This window comes from Panthera onca, chromosome C1, assembly GCF_046562875.1.
Source record: "Panthera onca isolate mPanOnc1 chromosome C1, mPanOnc1 haplotype 2, whole genome shotgun sequence".
NCBI lineage: Eukaryota > Metazoa > Chordata > Mammalia > Carnivora > Felidae > Panthera > Panthera onca.
Window position 1 is genome coordinate 115255181 of NC_138346.1, and position 22175 is coordinate 115277355.

Sequence of the window (22175 nt, forward strand, 5' to 3'; positions counted from 1 at the left end):
TTAATTCTTTGTTCCTACAGCGACACATCTACAGTTAACAAAACAGTGTGGAAACTTGCATAGGAAGAGCGAAAGAGCAACAAGGCAAAACAGAGTTTAAGAACAATTCAGTAGATGAGGTCTCCAAATGAGGTTTTATGGGTTATTGCTTTGCACAGTGGGGGGCATTTAAGATACAGAACATCTCCGTTTTCTACCCCAGAGGGTTGTCTGGTTTGTGTGGCCATCATCCGGAAGCCATGCCTTGTAGACTATGGATTTATTTAATATAAGTAATCCTTAGTGAGGCATTCTACAGAAAAGGGCACTTCCTCCTAGGTGCTTTTTTCACTTAATTTCTGGGGCAGCAAAAGTTTTTCTGTAAATATTTTGTTTTGCAGTCCGTACTGTCTCTAACATAACTTCTCAACTGTGCCATTGCAAAACAAAAACAGCCATAGACAATACATAAATACATAAATGAATATAGCTGTGTTCCAGTAAAACTATTTACAGGGGCGTCTGGGTGGCTCAGTCGGTTAGGCGTCTGATTCTTGATCTCAGTTCAGGTCATGATCTCACAGTTTGTAAGATCGAGCCCTGCATCAGTCTCTGTGCTGACAGCAGGAGCCTACTTGGGATTCTCTCTGTCTCTCTGTCTCTCTCTCTGTCTCTCTCTCTCTCTCTCTCTCTCTCTCTGTCTCTCTCAATAAGCATGCTCTCTCAAAATAAATAAACATCTAAAAAAATAAAATGTGTGCGATCTCTCTCTCGCTCTCTCCCTCTCTCTAAAACATTTTTTTAAAAATTAAAAAAAAGAAAACCCTTTATTTACAAAAACAGGCAGCTGGCCAGTGGGGCTATAGTTTGCCAGTTTCCTGGAGGCCCAGTTGAAAAAACTAGACAATGTCATTTATCGCCTTTTCCCTGGAGGGTTTCTGTCTGCTCCCCATCTCACACATACACATACACATACACATACACAGGCCTGCATGTGCACACACATACACATATGTGAAAGAATTGGAGGCCAGCTGCTTTAATTTCTCCCTCCTCAGCTGCCATAATAGTAACTTCAAAATAAAAATGACTTAAACAAGGTAGAAATGTATCACATAAAGGAGTCCAGAGGAAGGCTTTCTGGGCTGGTATGGCCATCTCCCTGGTTCCCAGAGACGCAGGCTCCTTCCAGCTCACCTTTTCACATTACAGAGTGGCACCAAGAGTCATCACATGTCCTGACAGCAGGATTGAGGGAGGGCAGAAGAGCCATCTCCTTTTTTAGGAGACTCCCTGGACGTTCCACACAACACTTCCATTTAAAGTCAGTAGTGGGGCGCCTGGGTGGCTCAGTGGATTGAATGTCCATGCTGACAGCTCAGAGCCTGCTTGGGATTCTTTTTCCCTCTCTGCCCCTTCCTCCCCTGCTTGCTCACTCTCTCTCTCTCTCTCAAAATAAATAAATAAACAAAATTTGGGGGGGCACCTGGATGGCTCGGTCGGTTAAGTGTCCAGCTTTGGCTGAGGTCATGATCTTGCGGCTCTTTGAGTTTGAGCCCCACATTGGGCTCTCTGCTGTCATCATGGAGCCCGCTTTGGATCCTGTCTCCCTCTCTGTCTCTCTCTGCCCTTCCCCCGCTCGCACATACACACTATCTCTCAAAAATAAATAAACATTAAAAAAATAATAATAAAATAATCAGGGGGACCTGGGTGGCTCAGTTGGTTAAGCATCTGACTCTTGATCTCAGCTCAGTCATGATCTCAGGATTTGTGAGTTCGAGCTCCACGTCGGGCTCTGCTGACAGCAGGGAGCCTGCTTGGGATTCTCTCTCTCTCCCTCTCTTCTCCTCTCCCACCCTCGGAAGGAAGGAAGGAAGGAAGGAAGGAAGGAAGGAAGGAAGGAAGGAAGGAAGGAAGGAAGGAAGGACAATCAAATTTTACTAAATACCTCAGTAAATAAAATAACAAGCCCGGTATTGGGGTTTTCCCTTAATGTGGGTTTTTTGCCATGAACACAATTATCTCAGTGATCATAAAACTTATTATTTCACCTATACTTATTCAAAATTTTTCATTGTGAGCTTAATTAATTTCTTTAGGATGTCAACATTTCTATTTCCCTCAGGTTAGTATACTTATTAAGCTCATTAGGCATCCAGTAATGGTGTCAGACCCTGGCAGAACCATTTCAGTTAACTGAACTTGTAGGTTCTGGGCAGTCATCCTGGACATTCTTGGTGGGTCAGGATTTTTCCTTTGAAGGCAATCGGTGTACATGCCTGAGTTCATGAAGCCAAGCCCCTGTTGGCGTCAAGATTTCCTTACCATGTCAGAGGACTTTGCGGACCTACACTTTTTCTTGTAACCTACTACTTCTCCTTTTTGGTATCCAAGTCCATTGTATCTTCATTGTATTTTTTTCTGCTTTGGTTTATGGCTTACCTACAATTAAGTGCATCTCATTTAATTGGCAGGCTCCATCTCCCAGGAGACAAGGACATGAGTTTTCTTCCAGCTGGGCAAGACATTTGCCTTCCTTCTAGCTGGTTATTTTCTGTCATCAGTCCTTTCTGTTAAGGGTACAATTCCTGCATTTTCTTCAATTGTTTGGCTTCCTGACAGTTCTCTGACTGTAGGGGAAAGGGTTAGTGAGGGTTCTTACGGAGATTGTCTGAAATGGCATTTGTCCCTGAATGTAAATCTACCGAACGTATATAGATGTTTTCGCATGTCAGCTTACCTGCATGTCACACACTTTGAGGGAACATAAGACGTAGTAGCTCTGATGGGCATGATGAGGGCTGTCCAAGTCTTCGCCTGCCCTCAGTTCATGCAGATTTGTAAGTACCTTCAACTAAGGCACTTGTTGAATGTAGGAATCCTTTATAGATCTTCCCGTACAGCTCAGAAAAACTACCAGATTGTTTATGCCGTGAGTGTATAAACATAATTCTTTGAATGCAGCCTCTCCAAACCTGACCTATATACACCCCTTACTCTGTGTCTGCAATGTCCTTTCATAGAGTAAAATACATGTGAGACAGACATATACTGTGTAAAAGAAACACTTACTTGTCAGCACTGTTCTCTGTATGCTTAAAAAGTTAAACTTATCCTCTCATAACCATCCTTATTTTTGAATTATAGCTATAGTTTTATAATTCTTTCATTAACTTTTCCCTCTTTTGAGAATCATTAGGGACTCCTGGCTTTCCATAACATAGTTAGTTATAATTATCACCCTCTTTTCTGTGCTTAAATTGCATTTGGCCTGTTAGGAGTCTCTTTAGACGGACTCCTGTCCATTCATTTCTATCCAGATATATTTTTAAGTACTTTTGTCTCCAGAGAGACCATATAATGTACTGGTTAAGAGGACAGACTTTGGAGCAGGTTCAAATGCCCATTTTGCCACTTACTAGCTGTGTGACCTTGGACAGGTGACTTAGAGGTTGATAATATACTATATAGGGTCATTATGAGCCATCAACTAATTCATGTAAGGCACCTAGGACAGTATCTGGTGATATAACAAATAGTAAATGTTGGCTGCTTCTTATTTTTAACGTTGTTACTATCATTACTTTTGTAACAACAAGGCATGTCTGTGTCAAGACATGGAATAGCTGCTCTACAAAGATTCCTGATTTCTTTTTAATGGAGAATAGTGCTAAAGACTAGGAAAATATTAGATGTGTTCTCATGGTGGGCAGGATAACCTTGCTGCTGGGCCATTTCTGTGTCACAGCTGGAAAGTATTTAATGTTTAATAAAGGATAGGAGTTCATAGTGGTATTTTAGATTGAACAGGTTTTGTGCCTTACATTTTTAAAATACTTTTTTGAGGGGTGCCTGGGTGGCTCAGTCAGTTAAGCGTCCGACTTCGGCTCAGGTCATGATCTCATGGTTTGTGGGTTCGAGCCCCACATCGGGCTCTGTGCTGACAAATCAGCCTGGAGCCTACTTAGGATTCTGTGTCTCCCTCTCTTTCTGCTGCTCTCCAGCTCATGCTCTGTTTCTCTCTCTTTCTCCCTCTCTCTCTCTTTCTCCCTCTCTCTCTCTTTCTCCCTCTCTCTCTCTTTCTCCTTCTCTCTCTCTCTCAAAAATAAAACATTTTAAAAAAATAAAATTTAAAAATAAAATTAAAAAAATACATTTTTGAGTAGTGTGAAGTATATTCATATTGTTGTGAAACAAATCTTAAGAACTTTTCCGTCTTACAAAACTGAGACTCTATACCCATTAAATAGTAACTCCCTATTTTCCCATCCCCACACCCCCTGGCAACCACCATTCTGTTTCTATAAATTTGACTACTTTAGTTACTTCATGTAAGTGGAATCATACAGTATTTCTCTTCTTATGACTGGCTTGTTTCACTTAGCAAAATGTCCTCAGGGTTCGTCCACGTTGTAGCATGTGACAGATTTTTTTTCTTTTTTTCTTTTTTTTTTTTTAATTTTTTTTTTTTAACATTTATTTATTTTTGAGACAGAGAGAGACAGCATGAACAGGGGAGGGGCAGAGAGAGAGGGAGACACAGAATCTGAAGCAGGCTCCAGGCTCTGAGCTGTCAGCACAGAGCCTGACGCGGGGCTCGAACTCACGGACTGCGAGATCGTGACCTGAGCCGAAGTCGGCCGCTTAACCGACTGAGCCACCCAGGCGCCCCCAGATTTTTTTCTTTTTTAAGGCTAAATAATATTCCATTGTATGTATATGCCACATTTTGTTTATCCATTCATCCACTAGTGGATGTTTGGTTTTTTTCCACCACTTGGCTATTGGAAATGATGAACATGGTTCATCGCAGTAGCTGTGGCTGCTCTATTAACAGCTCAGAGGTGGAACACGTCTATCACCACAGAAAGTTCTCTTGTACAGCGCTGGCTTAGTACATTAGGCTGTTACTGGCAATTTTTTATTGGATGTCTTTCCAGTGATAGTCACTCTAAAGGGAATTGGGTGAAAATGTTTTATTACAGAAAATGAGAGAAGCTGATGGGACCATCCCATGGTCCCACTTTCACTTCTTTAAAGGATTTCAGCTCCCTTCAGACTTTGCTCTGGGTCTTCAGAAGGGACAGCCTGAATCCCTGGTGGCCTCTCTGAATCTAACCTCGAGAACAGCTTAGACCCAGGTGCCCAGTCACCACCTGAAGTCAGTGACACTCAGGAGGGAGGGGCTGTGGATAGCCGCTGGGGTCATCTCAGGTAAAGGGGTGTTTTATCTGACGTGGTTGGTCGCACATGATACCAGTTATTACAGACTGCCACCCTTCACAAGCACTTGGTCATCTCAGTGTTACATAAATCTGATAAAAACTAATTTTGTCTCCGTTTTTTCTTCTGCAGGCCTATCCCCCTCGGTTCTGTTGTTGTGATAAATAGTCAAGTTGATAAAGTTGAAGGAAGGAAATTGTTTCTTTCTTGTAATATCCGAAGTGTGGATGAGAAGACCGTGTACTCAGAGGCAACAAGTAAGAAGCTATCATTATCTCTTTTTTGGGTTTGGTTCAGTTTGGTTTGGACTATTTTGGGTTTTGTGTTTGAGGTTTTGGAGGCTGTTTTTATTTTTGCTTTGCTTTGGTTTTATAATCCACAAATGCTCAGAAATTCTCAAGTCCCTGTCATGCAAAACATAAGTTAAAGGTATTCTTATACACTACTGGTAGAAAGCTACTTATCAAAATGTATCCAGACTACAAAGTCATGTACTCTCTCACCCATTTCCAGGACTTTATGCCACTAAAGTGTGCAAAATTACAATGTAGAAATTGCTGTGCTGTCACAGTAATTACATTACTCGTGTAAAGTTATTTGGAGTAGCAAGATTGGCCAAACAGATATCCATCAATATGAGACTGGTTAAACAACCATATTGAGTATGCCATAAAAAATTCTGTGGAATATCGTGATGCCATAAATAAGAATAAGGAAATTCCTTAATTATGGAGCTATCTCAACATATGTTGAATGAAAACCACAAATGTAGGACAGTGAATGTTGTATGTTATCATTAGTATGAAAACTGTAAAGAGACCCTTTCATTCTCGTCCCCTTTTCTTCCTCTTTCCCTTTTGCCCTTTCCTTTTTTCCTTCCTGAATAATTTACCTCAAAACCAATTAGGTAGAGTAGGCATGGTAGGCTTGGGATTGACCTGGAGGCCACAGCGACCCATGGCTGTGATGGCCCAAGTACCATGTCAGAGCCTGAGTGGAGTGAGGAGGGTGTCCACATAGGCAAGTGTCTGGTGGAGGATGTCAGAGCCCAAGTAGGGTAAGGCACAGCTCCACATGGGGTGTCAGAGCCCACGGGGGACAGTGGCATCTATATAGGCTGGCAGCTGAGATGGGAGCTAGGTTCCTCACTGTCAGAGAAGGCATTTCCAGATATGGAAGGAGAGAAAACTAGAATGAGCTCTGTGGGTTGGAATTGGAAATCTTGGACATGAATGTTTTCCCAGTCTTTTGCTCTTAGATATAATATGAATAACTTCATATATCATCATTTTACCCACATTTTGACAAGTTAGTCTCCAGTGGTTCCGGAGGAGACCATTCTTTGTACTAGTCTCACAGTTTTTCTGTCAGCTTGCCATTTCAAGATAAAAAGTAATACATGGCAGTGAGGGGAAAAGATCTGTATACACCTGTGCTGCATAAATCTTCAGGAATGCCACACAGACAGTGGTTCCCTCTGGGAAGGAGGCCAAGTAGGTTGGAGGGAGAGACCACCATAGGCCCTTGTACCTTGTGACGTGCTTATGTCAGTGGATTACCAGCACAGGAGCTAGGTTTTGTGGTACCTAAAGCTTGCACAATTTAAGAAATTTAAGCAAAAGGATGTAAAATTGGGTACAAACCTGAATTTTTATTTCAAATGGGGAAGGAAACCCCAACATGCTGCTGCTGTCTGGGAAATGCACGTCCCTTCCCTCTGAGATCTCTACAGGCAGTTTACCAGAAGAGCTTCCAGATTGTGTCCTTGAGCACTCGCAGCCCCTGCTCTCACAGGGCCTTCGCAAGGGAAGAGCCATTGAAGCCTTACATCTGTAGCTTCGGATTTAGACAAGTTCATGTAGATATCCATTAATTTTTCCTTGCTTCTATTCTGTTTTATCTTATTGGACCTCAAATGCCCAGGTTTGGGTTCATCAGAATCTTTGAGTTAGGACACACAGGCTCATTGGTACGTGAAAAACACTCATCTTTTATTTATTCGTTCACTAATGTGTTTATTTTTTAATTTAATAATAAACACCCTGAAGCCTACCACCAACTAAGAACCAGAATCTTAATATTATATCCCTACCTAATTTCTTTCCCATCTCATCCTCCTGCTTCCCCCCCCCCCCCGAGGTTTAGTAAAGTATAATTAACATACAATATTATATTTGTCCACACCTTATTATTTTTTTGTTGAGTTTTATCATCCTTATATGTGTATACCTCAGGAATATACAGTTTAGTTGTTTGTTTTGAACTTTGTGAAAAAGAGATCATACTATTTGTACATTTCTGGGAGTTGATTTTCTTTTCATTTAGTTTCATGTTGCTGAAGTTCACCCTGTTGTTGGCCTGTAGTTTCCTCATTTTTTCTGCTGTATGATATTCCATTGTGTGACTAAACCACAGTGGATTTGTTTCCTCTCATCACGTTGGGCCCCAGATTCCTATGAATGGGCTCTGTGAACATTCTGTGGTGCACACGGGCAAGAGATTGGCAGATAGTTAGGAGTAGAGTAGGGGAGTGTTCAGCTCCACAGGGAAACACCAGCTTGTTTTCTAAAGCTATACCAAATTATACTCCCACTAGCAAATACATGAGATCCCTATCTTCTCTGGCAATTGGTAAAGTTAGACTTCTGGATTTTTGCCAATCAAATGGTTATAAAATGTTATCTCTGTGTGATCTTTTTATTTTTCTGATCACCTATAAAGATGAGCATTTCTTCATATATTTGTTGACCATATTTGTTCCCATTCTGTGAAATTCCTGTTTGTTCATGTTTTTTGTATTTTTCCTTTTTTCCTTTGTTTTTTAACTGATTTATAGGAGTTCTTTCTATATTTTGTATTAAACTAATGTTTCCATTGGATATGTAAGCTGCACATTTCACTTTCCAGTATATAAGTTGTCTTTTATTTGCTTTAATGTATCTTTTTCTATGAACAGAAGGTTTTCTTCATGGTAATATAGTTGCATCTATTAAGTTTTCTTCCTTATGGTTAATGCTTTTTGTGTCTTCTATTCCTCCACACCTACCCCACCCCCCAAGTATCAGCTGTTTGCAGAAATGTTGGATAAAAGAAGCAGGAGGAAGATCCTGAACACTTGGAATCCACAGTCAATTTAAAAACTCCATTCCAGGCTGTGGTTTAGGTGTCCTATCTCCCTAAACCTTTCAATATCAAAGGTTCCAAATAGCTTAGTTGTAATTTCACTTCCTTGTGTATACATTTCTACTCGGAGAAGTCCCATCCAATGGCAGTCACCTTCTGTTATTTTGTTTGTTTAGGTTTATTTGTAAAGCTGGATCCTAAAACAAGGTTGACATAAACGAGCTTCTGGTACATTCTACACCAGTCTGTGTTAGGGTCTCCTTCCCTCAGAAGAAGCTGTTGTGCCACTCCTGCTCTAATTACCTGCCATTGAGTCCCCCAGAGGGTGAAGCCTGCTAACACACCTTCCTGAACAGATCTTCAGAATACAACTCCAGGGACTCTGGTGCCATCTTCTAAACTCTTCAACACAGAAGTACTCCTTGTGAGAGTGGCAGCAATTATTTGTGTCTCCTTAGGATAAGTGTCTGGTTCACATGACTTTGAATCGGTTCCTTAAGGCTGCACAAGCATGCCTTGTGCACAAGCACAAGCACATGCACAAGCATGTCTGCCCCATTGCTGCCTAGAGAGAAAACTCATACTGAAACTCTTACCACAAACTTGGATATGCCAGAAAACCAAAGGAAGTAATGACGTATGTGTGCGTGTGTGTGTGTGTGTGTTATAAATTACAAAGCTAGCTTTATTGTATCCAAACAAATTTTTTTGGCTACAGTAGGAAGTGCAGCTAGTTCCTATTGGAATGAATAACTCAACTCTGGATCCTAGAATAAACAGCTGTACGATTTTTTTTTTTATGTTTATTTATTTTGGAGGGACAGAGAGAGAGGGAGACACAGAATCCGAAGCAGGCTCCAGGCTCTAAGCTGTCAGCACAGAGCCCGATGCAGGGCTCGAACCCACGAACCATGAGATCATGACCTGAGCAGAAGTCCGACGCTCAACCGACTGAGCCACCCAGGCGCCCAACAGCTGTACCATTTTTAATATAAACTGTCCCTTGTGTCTTACCAACAACATAGTTTATCATCACTGGAAGAAGCCCATATTTATTTCCTAGATATCTTAATCCATTCAGTCTGCTATAACAAAACACCACAGACCTGGTAACTTATATACAACAGAAATTTATTGCTCACAGGTTTGGAGCCTGGAAAGTCCAGGATCAAGTTACAGCACAGTCACCCTCTGGTGAGGGCTAGCTTATGGGCTCATAACTGGTACTTCCTCACTGTGTCCTCACTTGGTGGAAGGGGCTAGAGATCTCTCTAGATCTTCTCTTATTAGGGCATTAATCCCATTCATGAGGACTCCATTTCATTATTTATAATTCTTAAAGGACTACCTACTAATACCATCACATGGGCATTAGAATTTTAACATAAGAAAGGTTTGGGGGGGTGGGGCACAAACATGCAGACCATAGCATTAGCACTGTCATATCCAAGTTAATACAGTGGGTGATTTGAAACAACAGGAACTCTTTGCCTCACGGTTCTGCAAAGAGAAGTTCAGAGTCAAGGTTTCTACAGGGTCCAGCTCCCTCTCAAACCTATAGGGAAGGAATTGCTCAAGCCTCTCTTCTAGCTACTGGTAGCTTCAAACATTGCTTGACTTGTACATTCATCATTCATGTCTTCACATGGTGTTCTCTGTGTGTCCTTACATCATCTTCTCTCTGGGCATATCTGTCCACATTTCCCCTAAGGACACCACTCATTGGTAGGACCCACGTCAATGACCTCACTTTAACCTGATTACCTCTATAAAGACCCCATTTCCAAATAAGCTCACATTATCAGGTGGGGGGATGTGGACTTCCAAAACACCTTTTGAAGGACACAATTCAACTCCTAACAGAACCTTACACAAGATGAAAAATGAATTGGGAGACTAGTATTCTAGGAAACATATTCTGTTTCTAATAGAGTGAATAGAATCTATTGCAGACAAGAGTCTGGGCTTCATTTCTTGTCTTTTTTTTTCCCCCCTTATTAAAAGTTTAGGTCGAACCCATGTGAAATAGCCATTTTTGAAGGTCTCAGTGGTCAAATATTGGCCATTTCCTGTGGCTCAACTGAATGATTTAGGGATAGCCTTGTGGTAACCTACCCAGTCATCCTTGCACAGCTGAAAGATCAGCTGGACTCCTCCACTGCCAGACCCAGGTGACCTTGGGATGGCCCAGCCCATGGAGGACTCCCATCCCTAGGGCCTACCTGTAGTTCCCCAGCCGTAAGAAAGGCCTCAGCAGAGGGTCAGGGTCACAGCGATAGTGAGGCTAGCAGTTCCCTCTCCCTGGAAACCCTGGTAGAGCTTGGGGAGGTGCCTGGCCCAGAGCTGTGCAGTTGCATGTCTGCCTAGTCTTCTGTTTAATGAAACTAAAGACTGGGCTCCTGGGAGAGCCCTCTCAGCTTGCTTCATGGATAGTAGGCATGTGTAAAAATGGGATACTGAAGGGAGCCGGCACTGCTGTCTAGTTTCACTCTGGTAGAAAGGAGTTTAGACACAGAAAGTACTTAAACATTTCATTTATTTGAACAGGCTTGCCAAACTCCTGAAGCACACCAGACCTTCATGTAAGGCAAAAAGAACCTAATAGAAAGAATGCCAAAAGAACCATTTTTCTTCTTTCTATTACATATGTGCACACCTCCCTTCTGCCCACATCAAAGGTTTTAGTTCTCACACTGGTTCGATGGCGTCCGGGCTGCATTGCAGCATGTGGGGGCCCTGGCTGATGCAAAGGTCGGCTAAGGGGAAAGCTAGGTTGCTAATACAGGGGTTCCCCACATCAACCGAGAGCAAAATGGTTTCCCTGCTTTGCAGCAGACTGTTCCTGGGCTCGACAGAGCCTGCATTCTTGCCTTCATCATATTGTATTTTGATAAATATGCAAGATTGGCAGAAGATGACTAAACAGAAGGAGGGAGGTGTGTGAGAATTGTGCTGGCCCCACTCCGTCACCAGCTTGCTGAGTAGCTGCTGCTGTGCAGCCCTTCCTGCCTGGCCCGCTCTTTACCCTGGGGGTTAGGGGGCACTTTGAGTGAAGATTATGAACTGTTGGGGGTCAGTGTTAAAATATCCTTGAACTATCAGACCAAACAGAATTAGGAAGTAAGCTTTTGCTCTTAACCCCAAATTTAAGTTTCTAAATGCCTAGGAAATATAATAGATACTCATGTGCAGAAATACGTTGTTGGGGGAATTTAAAGGACAAACAGAAAATAAGATTAATTTTTTTATCTAATGGGAAATGAGTCAAGAAAAACCATTTTTCTGAATTAAGAAACTTCTGTCCTTCACGTTCCTACGTTTCACTTCCCATTACCTTCTCGAGACCCTGACTTTCCCTCTATCCCAGGGAATCATTGAAAGTCATGGATTTTAGGGGCACCTAGGTGGCTCAGTTGCTTAAGCATCTATCTGACTCTTGTTTTGGCTCAGGTCATGATCTCATGATTTGTGAGTTTGAGTCCCGCTTTGGGCTGTGTGCTGACCGCTCTGAGCCTGCTTGGGATGCTCTCCCTCTCCCTCTGCCCCTCCCCAACGCCTGTGCTCTCTCAGAATAAATTAAAAAAAAAAAAAAGTAATGGATTTTATGTCTCAGGAAGGTTTAAAAACATTTTTTTAATTTTTTATTTTTAAGAATTATCTACACCCAACATGGGGCTTGAACTCACAACCTTTTTTTTTTTTTTTACGTTTATTTATTTTTGAAGGGGAGAGAGCATGAGCAGGGGAGAGGCAAAGAGAGAGGGAGATACAGAATCCAAAACAGGCTCCAGGCTCCAGGCTCCGAGTTGTCAGCACAGAGCTCAGTGCAGGGCTCAAACTCAAGAGTCTTGAGATCATGACCTGAGCTGAGGTCAGACACTTAACGAACGGAGTCAGCCAACCAGGTGCGCCACAACCTTGAGATTAAAAGTTACATGCTTTACAGACTGAGACAGCCCAAGGAAGGTTTAAAAAGTTTTTTTCGATAATCCCTACCATGATCAGCTCAGAATTACAGAATTGGCTTATTTCTCATCTTAGTTATTGATTTAAAGTTAAGTGGACTAACCACAAAGATAAGAAGAAAAAAAACTATAGATCAATATCCTTGAAATATCTATTGAAAATCCACGGCTAATATTATATTCAGTAGTGAAAGACTGACCACGTCCTTACTAAGATCAAGAACAAGATTCGGATTCACAAGGTCACTACTACTATTTAACACAGTACTAGAAGTCCTAAGCAGAGCAATTGAGCAAGAAAAAGAAATAAAAGGTACCCAAATTAGAAAGAAAGAAGTAAAACTATTTGCGGATGACATAATTCTATGTATGGAAAATCCTAAAGAATCATCCAAATCCTTCCCATCCTCCACACCTTCACACCTACTAGAGCTAATGAATGAATTGAGCAAAGTTGCAGGCTACAAGACTTCATAAAAATTAAGAACTTTTGTCCATCAAAAGACATTATCAGGAAAGTGAAAAGATGACCTAAGAATTGGAGAAAATATTTGCAAATCATATATGTGATAAGGGTTTAGTATCCAGAATATATAAAGAGTTCTTAAAACTTAACAACAAAAAACAACCCAACTTAAAATGAGCAAAGGATTTGAACAGGTCTTTCTCCAGACAAGAGGTACAGAATGCCAATCAGCACATGAGAGGATGTTCAACATCACTGGTTGTGAAGGAAGCGGATATCAAAACCACAATGGAATACCACTTCATACTCACTAATATGGAGATACAGATATAGAGATATATTTTTATGGAAATAACAAGTGTCAGTAAGAAGGTGGAGAAATGGGAACACTCACACATTGCTAGTCATAATTATAAAGTGGTACAGTTGCTGTGGAAAACAGTTTGGTGATTCCACAAAAGGCTAAACATAGAATTACCATATGACTGAGCAATTCTACACCTAGGTATATGTCCAAGAAAAATGAAAACATACATCCACACAGAAACTTATACACAGATATTTATAGTAACATTATTCATAATAGCCAAAAGGTGGAAACATCCTAAATGTCCATCAATGGATGAATGGATAAACAAATTGTGGTATATCCATATACTGGAATATTATTTAGCCATAAAAAGGGATAAAATACTGGTACATGCTACAACTTGGATGAACCTAAAAAACATTATATTAAATGCAAGAAGTTAATATCCAGAACAGGCAAATCCATAAAGACAGAAAATAAATTAATGGTTGCCAGGGAATGAGGGGAGGAGAGAACTGAGTGTGATTACTTATGGGGTGGTCTTCTGGGGTGATGAAAAATGTTTGAAACTAAAGAGGTGGTGATAGTACAACATTGTGAATTACGAAATGCCCTGAGTCATACATTTTTAAATTGTTAATTGTATGCTATGTGAATTTCACCTTAAACACACATGCACACACATGCACAATGAGATATCGCTTCACACCTACCAGGATGGCTTTTGTTAAAAAAAGAAGGAAGGGAGAAGTGTTGGCAAAGATGTGAAGAAATTGTAACCCTCGTATGATGCTGGTGGGGATGTAAAATGGGGCAACCACTATGGAAAACAATTGGCAGTTCCTCAAAAAGCTAAACAGAATTACATATGAACCACCAATATATACCCACCGAATTAAAAAGAGAGACTCAGGGGCACCAGGGTGGCTCAGTCTGTTGAGTGTCCAACTTCAGCTCAGGTCATGATCTCGCGGTCTGTGAGTTCGAGCCCTGCGTCAGGCTCTGTGCTGACAGCTCAGAGCCTGGAGCCTGCTTCAGATTCTGTGTCTCCCTCTATCTTCACCCCTCTCCCACTCATGCTCTGTCTCTCTCTCTCTCTCTCTCTCTCTCTCAAAAATAAACATTAAAAAAAAGAGAGAGAGACTCAGATACTTGGATGCCAATGTTCCTTGCCACATTATTCATAATAGCCAAAAGGTAGCAACAACCCAAATGTCCATCAACAGATGAATTGATGAACAGATGAGTGGTGTGTGTGTATATATGTGTGTGTGTGTGTGTGTGTGTGTGTGTGTGTGTGTGTATTTAAGAATATTATTCAGCCATAAAAAGGTAATTCTGACACACACTACAACATGGATGAACCTTGAAAATATTATGCTAAGTGAAATAAGTCAGACAAAAAGACAAATATTGTGTGATTCCACTTGTATGAAATATCTAGAATAAGCAAAGTCATTCAGAAAATAGATTAAAGGTTACCAGAGTCTTAAGGAGAGCTGAGAATGCGGAGTTACTACATAATGGATATGGTTTCTGTTTGGGTGATAAAAAATTTTAGGAATAGATAATGATGATGGTGGTACAATATTATGAATGTGATTCATGCCACTGAATGGTACACTTGAAAGTGGTTAAAATGGCTAATTCTATGTTACATGTTTTTTCCCACAACTTTTTTTATGTAAGTGGTTTTATTTATTTTTTTAAGTTTTTATTTAAATTCCAGTCAGTTAATGTACAGTGTAATATTAGTTTCAGGTGTACAATTTAATGATTCAACACTTCCATACAATACCCAGTGCTTATCACAACAAAGGCACTCCTTAATCCCCATTACCCATTTAACTCCTTAATCCCCTCACTCCCTCCCCTCTGGTAACCATCAGTTTGTTCTCAATAGTTAAGAACCTGTTTCTTGGTTTGCCTCTTTTTTTTCCTCTGTGTTCATTTCTTTTGTTTCTTAAATTCCATATATGAGTGAAATCAATATGGTATTTGTCTTTCTCTACATTATTTCACTTAATATTATATTCTCTAGCTCCATTCACGTCATTGCAAATGGCAAGATTTCATTGTTTTTTTTTATGGCTGAGTAATATTCCATTATATATATAGGTATAAAATTGCCCACATCTTCTTTATCCAGTCACTAGTCCATGGACATTTGGGCTTCTTCCATAATTTGACTACTGTAGATAATGCTGTAAACATCAGGATACACGTATCCCTTTGAATTGGTATTTTTGTATCTTTTGGGGTAAATACCTAGTAATGCAATTGCAGGATTGCAGGGTAGTTTTATTTTCAACTTTTTGAGAAACCTCCATACTGTTTTCCAGAGTGGCTGCACCAGTTTGCATTCCCACCAACTTGCAGGAGAGTTCCCCTTTCTCCACATCCTCACCAACACCCGTTGTTTCTTGTGTTGTTGTTTTTAGCCATTCTGACAGGTGTGAGGTAATGTCTCATTGTAGTTTTGATTTTTATTTCCCTGATGATGAATGATGTTGAGCATCTTTTCATCTGTCTGTTGGCCAGATGTTGGCTGTTTTCTTTGGAAAAATGTCTATGTCTTCTGCCCATTTTTAATTGGATTATTTGGTTTTTGGGCGTTGAGTTGTATCAGTTCTTTATAGATTTTGGATACTAACCCTTTATCAGATATGTCATTTGCAAATATGTTCTCCCATTCTGTAGGTTGCCTTTTAGTTTTGTTGACTGTTTCCTTGGCTATGCAGAAGTTTTTTATCTTGATGTAGTCCCAATAGTTTATTTTTGCTTTTGCTTCCTTGCCTTCAGAGACACACCTAGTAAGTAGTTGTATGGCCGATTTCAAAGAGGCCACTGCCTGTGTTCTCTAGGATTTTGATGTTTTCATGTCTCACTATTAGATCTTTTGAATTTCTTTTTGCGTATGGTGTGAAAAAGTGGTCCAGGTTCATTCTTCCCGCATGTTGCTGTCTAGTTTTCCCAACACCATTTGTTGAAAAGACTGTCTTTTTCCCATTGGATATTCTTTCCTGCTTTGTTGAAAATTGATTGAGCATATATTTTCCCCACAACTTTTAAAAGTCAATGTAATATGCAAAAAAAAATTAAACTGTACACTTTAAATGTGTGAATAATATTTTATATAATTTCTATCTCAATAAAACTGTTCTTTAAATAACACAATGCAAATACAAGCAAAGCACAAGAAAGTGGCAGAGCTGTTATTGGTACTACCAGAAGTCCTTTATTAGCCATGTTACAAGGACAAAACCACGTCTACATTTCATTAATCTCCCTAAAAATACTATTATAGTAAGGTTTTTCTGATGAAAGCAAAACTATGATTTTTACTGATACTAAAAAATTACTTCAATTGTTAAAAAAAAAAGTAAGTGGGCTAGAAAAAGTATCAATCTTGTGTCTGTGATAAATGTTTACCTGGTAGATCTTGTTTATTTTACTGCTTTGGAGAAATTAAAATTGCCGAGGTAAGTGACTATGAAGTTTTCATTTTCTTCCACTCCTGCCTTCTCAACCCAGACAACTAGGCATTCTAGACAGCTTCCATTCCCGCCAGCAAAACTTTTTCAACCTCATTCAACTTATCTTTAACTCTTAAAAAGCTTTCAGTACAATGATCTGAATCTTACCTAATTGCCTAATTATCTAACAAACTGATAAGAAGCCAGAAAGTTCCTTCACTGATGTCTTAACTTCAATTTTTTTTTTAATTTTTAATTTTTGAGAGAGAGAGAGAGAGAGAAAGAGAGCATGTGCAAGCAGGGAAGGGGCAGAGAGAGAGGGAGAGGCTCTTAAGGAGGCTCCACACTGAGCACAGAGCCTGACTTGGGGGTTCGATCTCACAACCATGAGATCATGACCCGATTCGAAATCAAGAGTTGGACACTTAACCTACTGTGCCAGGTGCCCCTTAACTTCAAATTCTTTTTTTTTTTTAAGTTTATTTATTTATTTTGAGAAAGAGAGAGAGACAGAGTGTGTACAGGGAGAGAGCGCAAGCAGGGAAGGGGCAGAGAGCGATGGAGAGAGAGAATCCCCAAGCAGGCTCCTCTCTGTCAGCACAGAGCCCAATGCTGGGCTCGAACTCACCACCATGAGATCATGACCTGAGACGAAATCAAGAATCGGACGCTTAACCGACTGAGCCACCCAGGCGCCCTGAGAATTAGGTAATTTAAATGCTAGTGGCACAGATGATCCCAAGCTAGATAATGGTAGGAAGATTTTTATGAAGCAAGATTTTTAGGAGAATTTTTATGTAGCAAGTTTTCAGATCTAATTAATGGACTGATATCAGAGTGGTATTTCCTGAGTAGACACTGTACTTACTTGTGATAAAAGCCTGGGGGTGATGTTGAAACAAAAACAGGGGTTACCATTTGCAACTATGTGCATGGAACTAGAGGGTATTATGCTAAACAAAATTAGTCAGAAAGACAAGTATCATATGACTTCACTCATATGAGGACTTTAGAATACAAAACAGATGAACATAAGGGAAGGAAAGCAAAAGTAATACAAAAACAGGGAGGGGAACAAAACATAAGACTCTTAAATATGGAGAACAAACAGAAAGTTACTGGAGGGATTGTGGAAGGGGGGGATGGGCTAAATGGGTAAGGGGCATTAAGGAATCTACTCCTGAAATCATTGTTGTACTATATGCTAACTTGGATGTAAATTAAAAAATAAATTGAAAAAGTAATAAAAATTTAAAAAAGGAAAAAAAGGGTTAAATATTGGCAGCAAATAAATCACAGAGTAGACCAAGAGTTTGTGATATTTTATTTTTTATTTACTTATTTTTTTAAATTTTTTTAATGTTTATTTTTGAGAGCGAGCGATAAGAGTGCAGCAGGGGAGAGGCGGAGAGAGAGGAGAGAGAGAGGGAGACACAGAATCCGAAGCAGGCTCCAGGCTCCGAGCTGTCAGCACAGAGCCCAACGTGGGGCTCGAACTCACAAACCGCGAGGTCATGACCTGAGCTGAAGTCGGACGCTTAACCAACTGAGCCACCCAGGCCACCCTGAGGTGGCTATTATTCTTGAATCTTGTTTCCAGTTCCTTTTCTTTGTCACATGTATCCTTACCTGTGGTAGTAGATTTATTTTTCCTGAGAACAATAAGCCACCTCAGAAAGGGAATCAACAGCCTGAGTGTTGTCTACTTAGAACACTTATTAAGTTCGTGCTCCTGACTCAGCGAAGGTACACAGCTAATTACAGCTTTATAACATCCACCCCCAGCCCTTGACATTTACTTACTTGGTATTGTTATTTTTTCAGAGGGCTTTTTTTTCCTGACCCTAAAATGGACACTAACAATACACTACTATCAAAATTTGCCTTATGGTGAAAACTTTACCAATTTCATGACTGGGGTATCATTCTTTATAAAATATAAAGTTTACAAAATTCAAGTTTGAAAACCCTGGCCTTGAATCAGTGATCAAGGAAATGTCCATCCTCCTCTGCCTTCTTCCAGATCTCCATCCATCACACTTATACACTTCTGTGCCTGGGTTTGGAACGACAGGAGGACAGTAAATCCTGGTGTTGGAGGCTTGGGATCTGGAGTCAGGATGACCCAGATGCAAATCCCAGGTTTGCCTCAGCTTCCTCATCTATGAAATGGTAATAATCAGAGTACCTACTTCATGGGGTGGCTCTGTGATTTCAGGAAATTTATTTAACCAGTTTGCTTACTGGTAAAATATGGCCATCAGTAGTATCTAAGAAATAAAGGAGGTAAGGCAATCATGTGTTTATACAGTGTCTGGAAAATTATGATTTTAAGTAATACCTATCACTGTCTTTGTATTCCTTGTACTGCTGTAGGCTTGAACCACTCTAGATAAGTCTTATGGGCCAATTTGTGTCCCTTTGATTCATGAAAGGATATAGACTCTGCATATCATCTTTAACACTGCTTCTCCCGGGGACAACTCAAGATGCCATCAGCCAATGAGGGCAAAAGCCTTACATTAAAATCTATTGCACAGGTGCTGAGAAAGAAGGTACTTTTTTTTTTTTTTTTTTTTTTAAGTAGGCTCCACACCCAGCATGGAGCCCAATGTGAGGCTTGAACTCATGACCCTGAGATCAAGAGTCCACTGAGCCACCCAGTTGCCCCAAGAAGGAAGATTCTTTTTTTTTTTTTTTTTTTTTTAAGAGACAGGGTGCAAGTGAGCAAGGGTGGAGAGAGAGGGAGAGAGAATCCCACAACCACAAGGGGCAGAAAGGGAGAGAGAGAGAGAGAGAGAGAGAGAGAGAGAGAGAAAGAAGCAGGGCTCACCTGAAGTGGGGCATGGGCCCACCCAATGCGGGACTTGAACTCATGTATGACCTGAGCTGAAGTCAGACACTTCACCAGCTGAGCCACCCAGTCACCCCAAGGAGGAAGATTCTTTTTTTATTTTTAATTTATTTTGAGAGAGACAGAGACAGTGTGAGTGGTGGAGGGGTAGGGAGGGAGAGAGAGAATCTCAAGCAGGCCCCACACTCTCAGCACAGAGCCCGATGTAGGCTTGAACCCACAAACAGCAAGATCATGATCTAAGCTGAAACTGAGAATCGAATGCTTAGCCGGCTGAGCCACCCAGTCACCCCAAGGAGGAAGATTCTTAAGGTCAGTGTAGATTGCTCCACTTGGAAGTTGGTAGCCCTCAGGTTTTGGCCCCTTCCTCCCCTGTCCCTTTTCTGCACTTGGCTAGATTGCCATTGTCTGGAAGCACAAGGCTGAGGGCAGGAAAGGGTTTACAGGAGGTGGGTGGGCTGCCACAGTTCAAGGCGGGCCACATTTTTCCAAGGGGAGCCAGCTGGGACCTTCATTTTCCTGAATGTCATTTGTAATTATGCACACAGCATTCCAAGTACTGAATGCTAGTCTAATGGAATGTGCCCTGAGTTCAACATATAAGATGCATATAAGTGGCCCCTAACCTGTGCAGGCGAGTGAGTCAGATTTTACCCACCCCAGGGTTGCTCCTCCTTCCTGCTGGAAGTCCAAGAAGCCAGGAGCCACCTGGGACCAAGGGGGCAGGCCTAGTTCCTAACATGGGAAACAATGGGCAGGGATGCTGAGGGACCCAGTCTCTGCAGCTGGTGTTCTGTTATTTCTCCAGTGGACCCTTAGTTCACTGTGGTGACTGAGGCCTGCCCCCACCACTGACCCTGTCTTTCTTCCACAGTTACTGTGGCTACCCAGGCACCACCTTCCTTCCATGGCAACAGCCACCACTGCTTTCTGGGGCATAGGGCAAGAAGAGGACATTCTTTTCCCAGAGTGAGGCTCACTTCTTTGTGCTACAGCGCTCTATGGATAGACAAAGCTCTTCAGCTGTGGTCATGCATGTGGCCACTTGTGGCCTGCAGATTCTGGCACCCAAAGGGCTGAGAGGAGCCAGCTTTAGAGTCCAGCCATCTTATGGCCCTGACTTTACACACCCCTTCTTCCCCTTCCTATTCTTGCCTACTACCTGCCCTTCTCTCCTCCTGCCTCCCCCTGCATCTCCCTCCTCCACCTGGGTACTTTCAGACATGATTCAAACACTTTGAATCTTAGAAAACTCCCAAGATCCTTATGCAAATTGCCTCCCTACCTCCACACTGACTCTCTAGGCTTCACATGACATTAGCTGCAGGGGAAGAGTGCGTGAGGGGGTGGAGAGAAGGGTGATTTGGCTGTGCCTGTCCCTCTGCCAGCCTGACAAGATTCCACTAGCAGAGATAGAAATGGGGTGATATGTCAACCAGAAATGGCTAATGTTTTGCTGTATTAACTCACCAGGCACTTCTCTGGTAATTGTATGTTGAGTTTATCTCATATAAGTTATATATATATATATATATATATATATATATATATATATATATATATATGAGAGAGAGATTCCTTAACTATAGCTATCTATGCTTATTTAAGCTCCAAACACTTAACACATTACTGTGTCCTGTGGGCTCAGATGTGTATTGACAACCCATGACAACCAAGTCCCATGACAAGCAAGAACTAAGGACTAAGGTTACTCCATTTTACAGATGAGGAAATAGGGGCACACAGAGGCTACCTAACTTGCTCAAAGGCACACAGTCAGGATTCAAACCCAAGCTGTCAAGCTCTGAGGCCCAGGCTCTGACTTTCTTTCCCTGTGACAAACCCTGACAGATGGTAGGCTGCCAGAGGACTTCTCTTTTGAGGCAGCCTGGGCAAATGAGGAGCTACAAGGAAAAGGACATATACTTACCAAGCTCTTCCACCAGCCAGAGGCTCTAAGTCATGGTGTAAGCATCTCCTTAGATGAGCATAGAGTCCAGTCCCAGCCAACAGAAGCCAAGTTTCAGCAGGTTTTGTCTTCTCTGTAAGGGCAAGAGTGTCCTATTTAAATCACTTCTCTACCTGGGGATCTGTACACATTTTTACTGAACACTTTCTCTGCATTGTGCTAAATTCTGTGTATGGATTTGCTCTTTTAAACCCCATATCCTTGGGGCGCCTGGGTGGCACAGGGTATGATCTTTCAGTTTGTGGGTTTGAGCCTCGCATGGGGCTCTCTGCTGTCAGCACGGAGCCTGCTTCGGATCCTCTGCCTCCCTCTGTCTCTACTCCTCCCTTGCTTGTGCTGTCTCTCTCTCTCAAAAATAAACAAACATTAAAAAAATTTTTTTTTAAACCTCACATCCTCATGAGGAATGCGCTATTTTAAAAATACAGCTTTGGGCCATTTGGGTGGCTCATTTGGTTAAGTGTCCCACTCTTGATTTCAGTTGGCTCAGGTCATGATCTCATGGTCCGTGAGATCAAACCCTGAGTCCAGCTATTTGCTGACATCGCAGAGCCTGCTTGGGATTCTCTCTCTCTCTCTCTCTCTCTCTCTCTCTCTCTCTCTCTCACTGCCCCTCTACCACTCATGCATGCTCTCTCACTCTCAAAGTAAAAAAAAAAAGAGAGAGAGAAAGAGGAGCACCTGGATGGCGCAGTCAGACTTCTGTGTCTCTTCCTCTCTCTGCCCCTCCCATGCTCATGCTCTGTCTCTCTCTGTCTCTCAATAATAAATAAACATTAAAAAAATTTTTTTAAGAGAATATCCCCT

The 22175-nt window shown here is 41.4% G+C and overlaps 1 protein-coding gene across 2 annotated transcripts in view; it reads left to right on the top strand.

The window, feature by feature from the left end:
• THEM4 (thioesterase superfamily member 4) overlaps positions 1 to 19124 on the top strand; it is a 34784-nt gene extending 15660 nt beyond the window's left edge. The window contains exons 5-7 of one of the 2 annotated variants that reach the window (XR_013557352.2): positions 5338 to 5462; positions 8505 to 8965; positions 18569 to 19124. Coding sequence is in view for 1 of the 2 variants with exons in the window: in XM_060622845.3 (XP_060478828.2) it covers positions 5338 to 5462; positions 8505 to 8545 (166 nt within the window). In the remaining variant the exon portion in view is untranslated. Of the gene's footprint in view, positions 1 to 5337; positions 5463 to 8504; positions 9123 to 18568 lie in introns of those variants that run through there. The other variant, XM_060622845.3, reaches the window with a different exon arrangement.
• The last annotated feature ends 3051 nt before the right edge of the window (positions 19125 to 22175 follow it).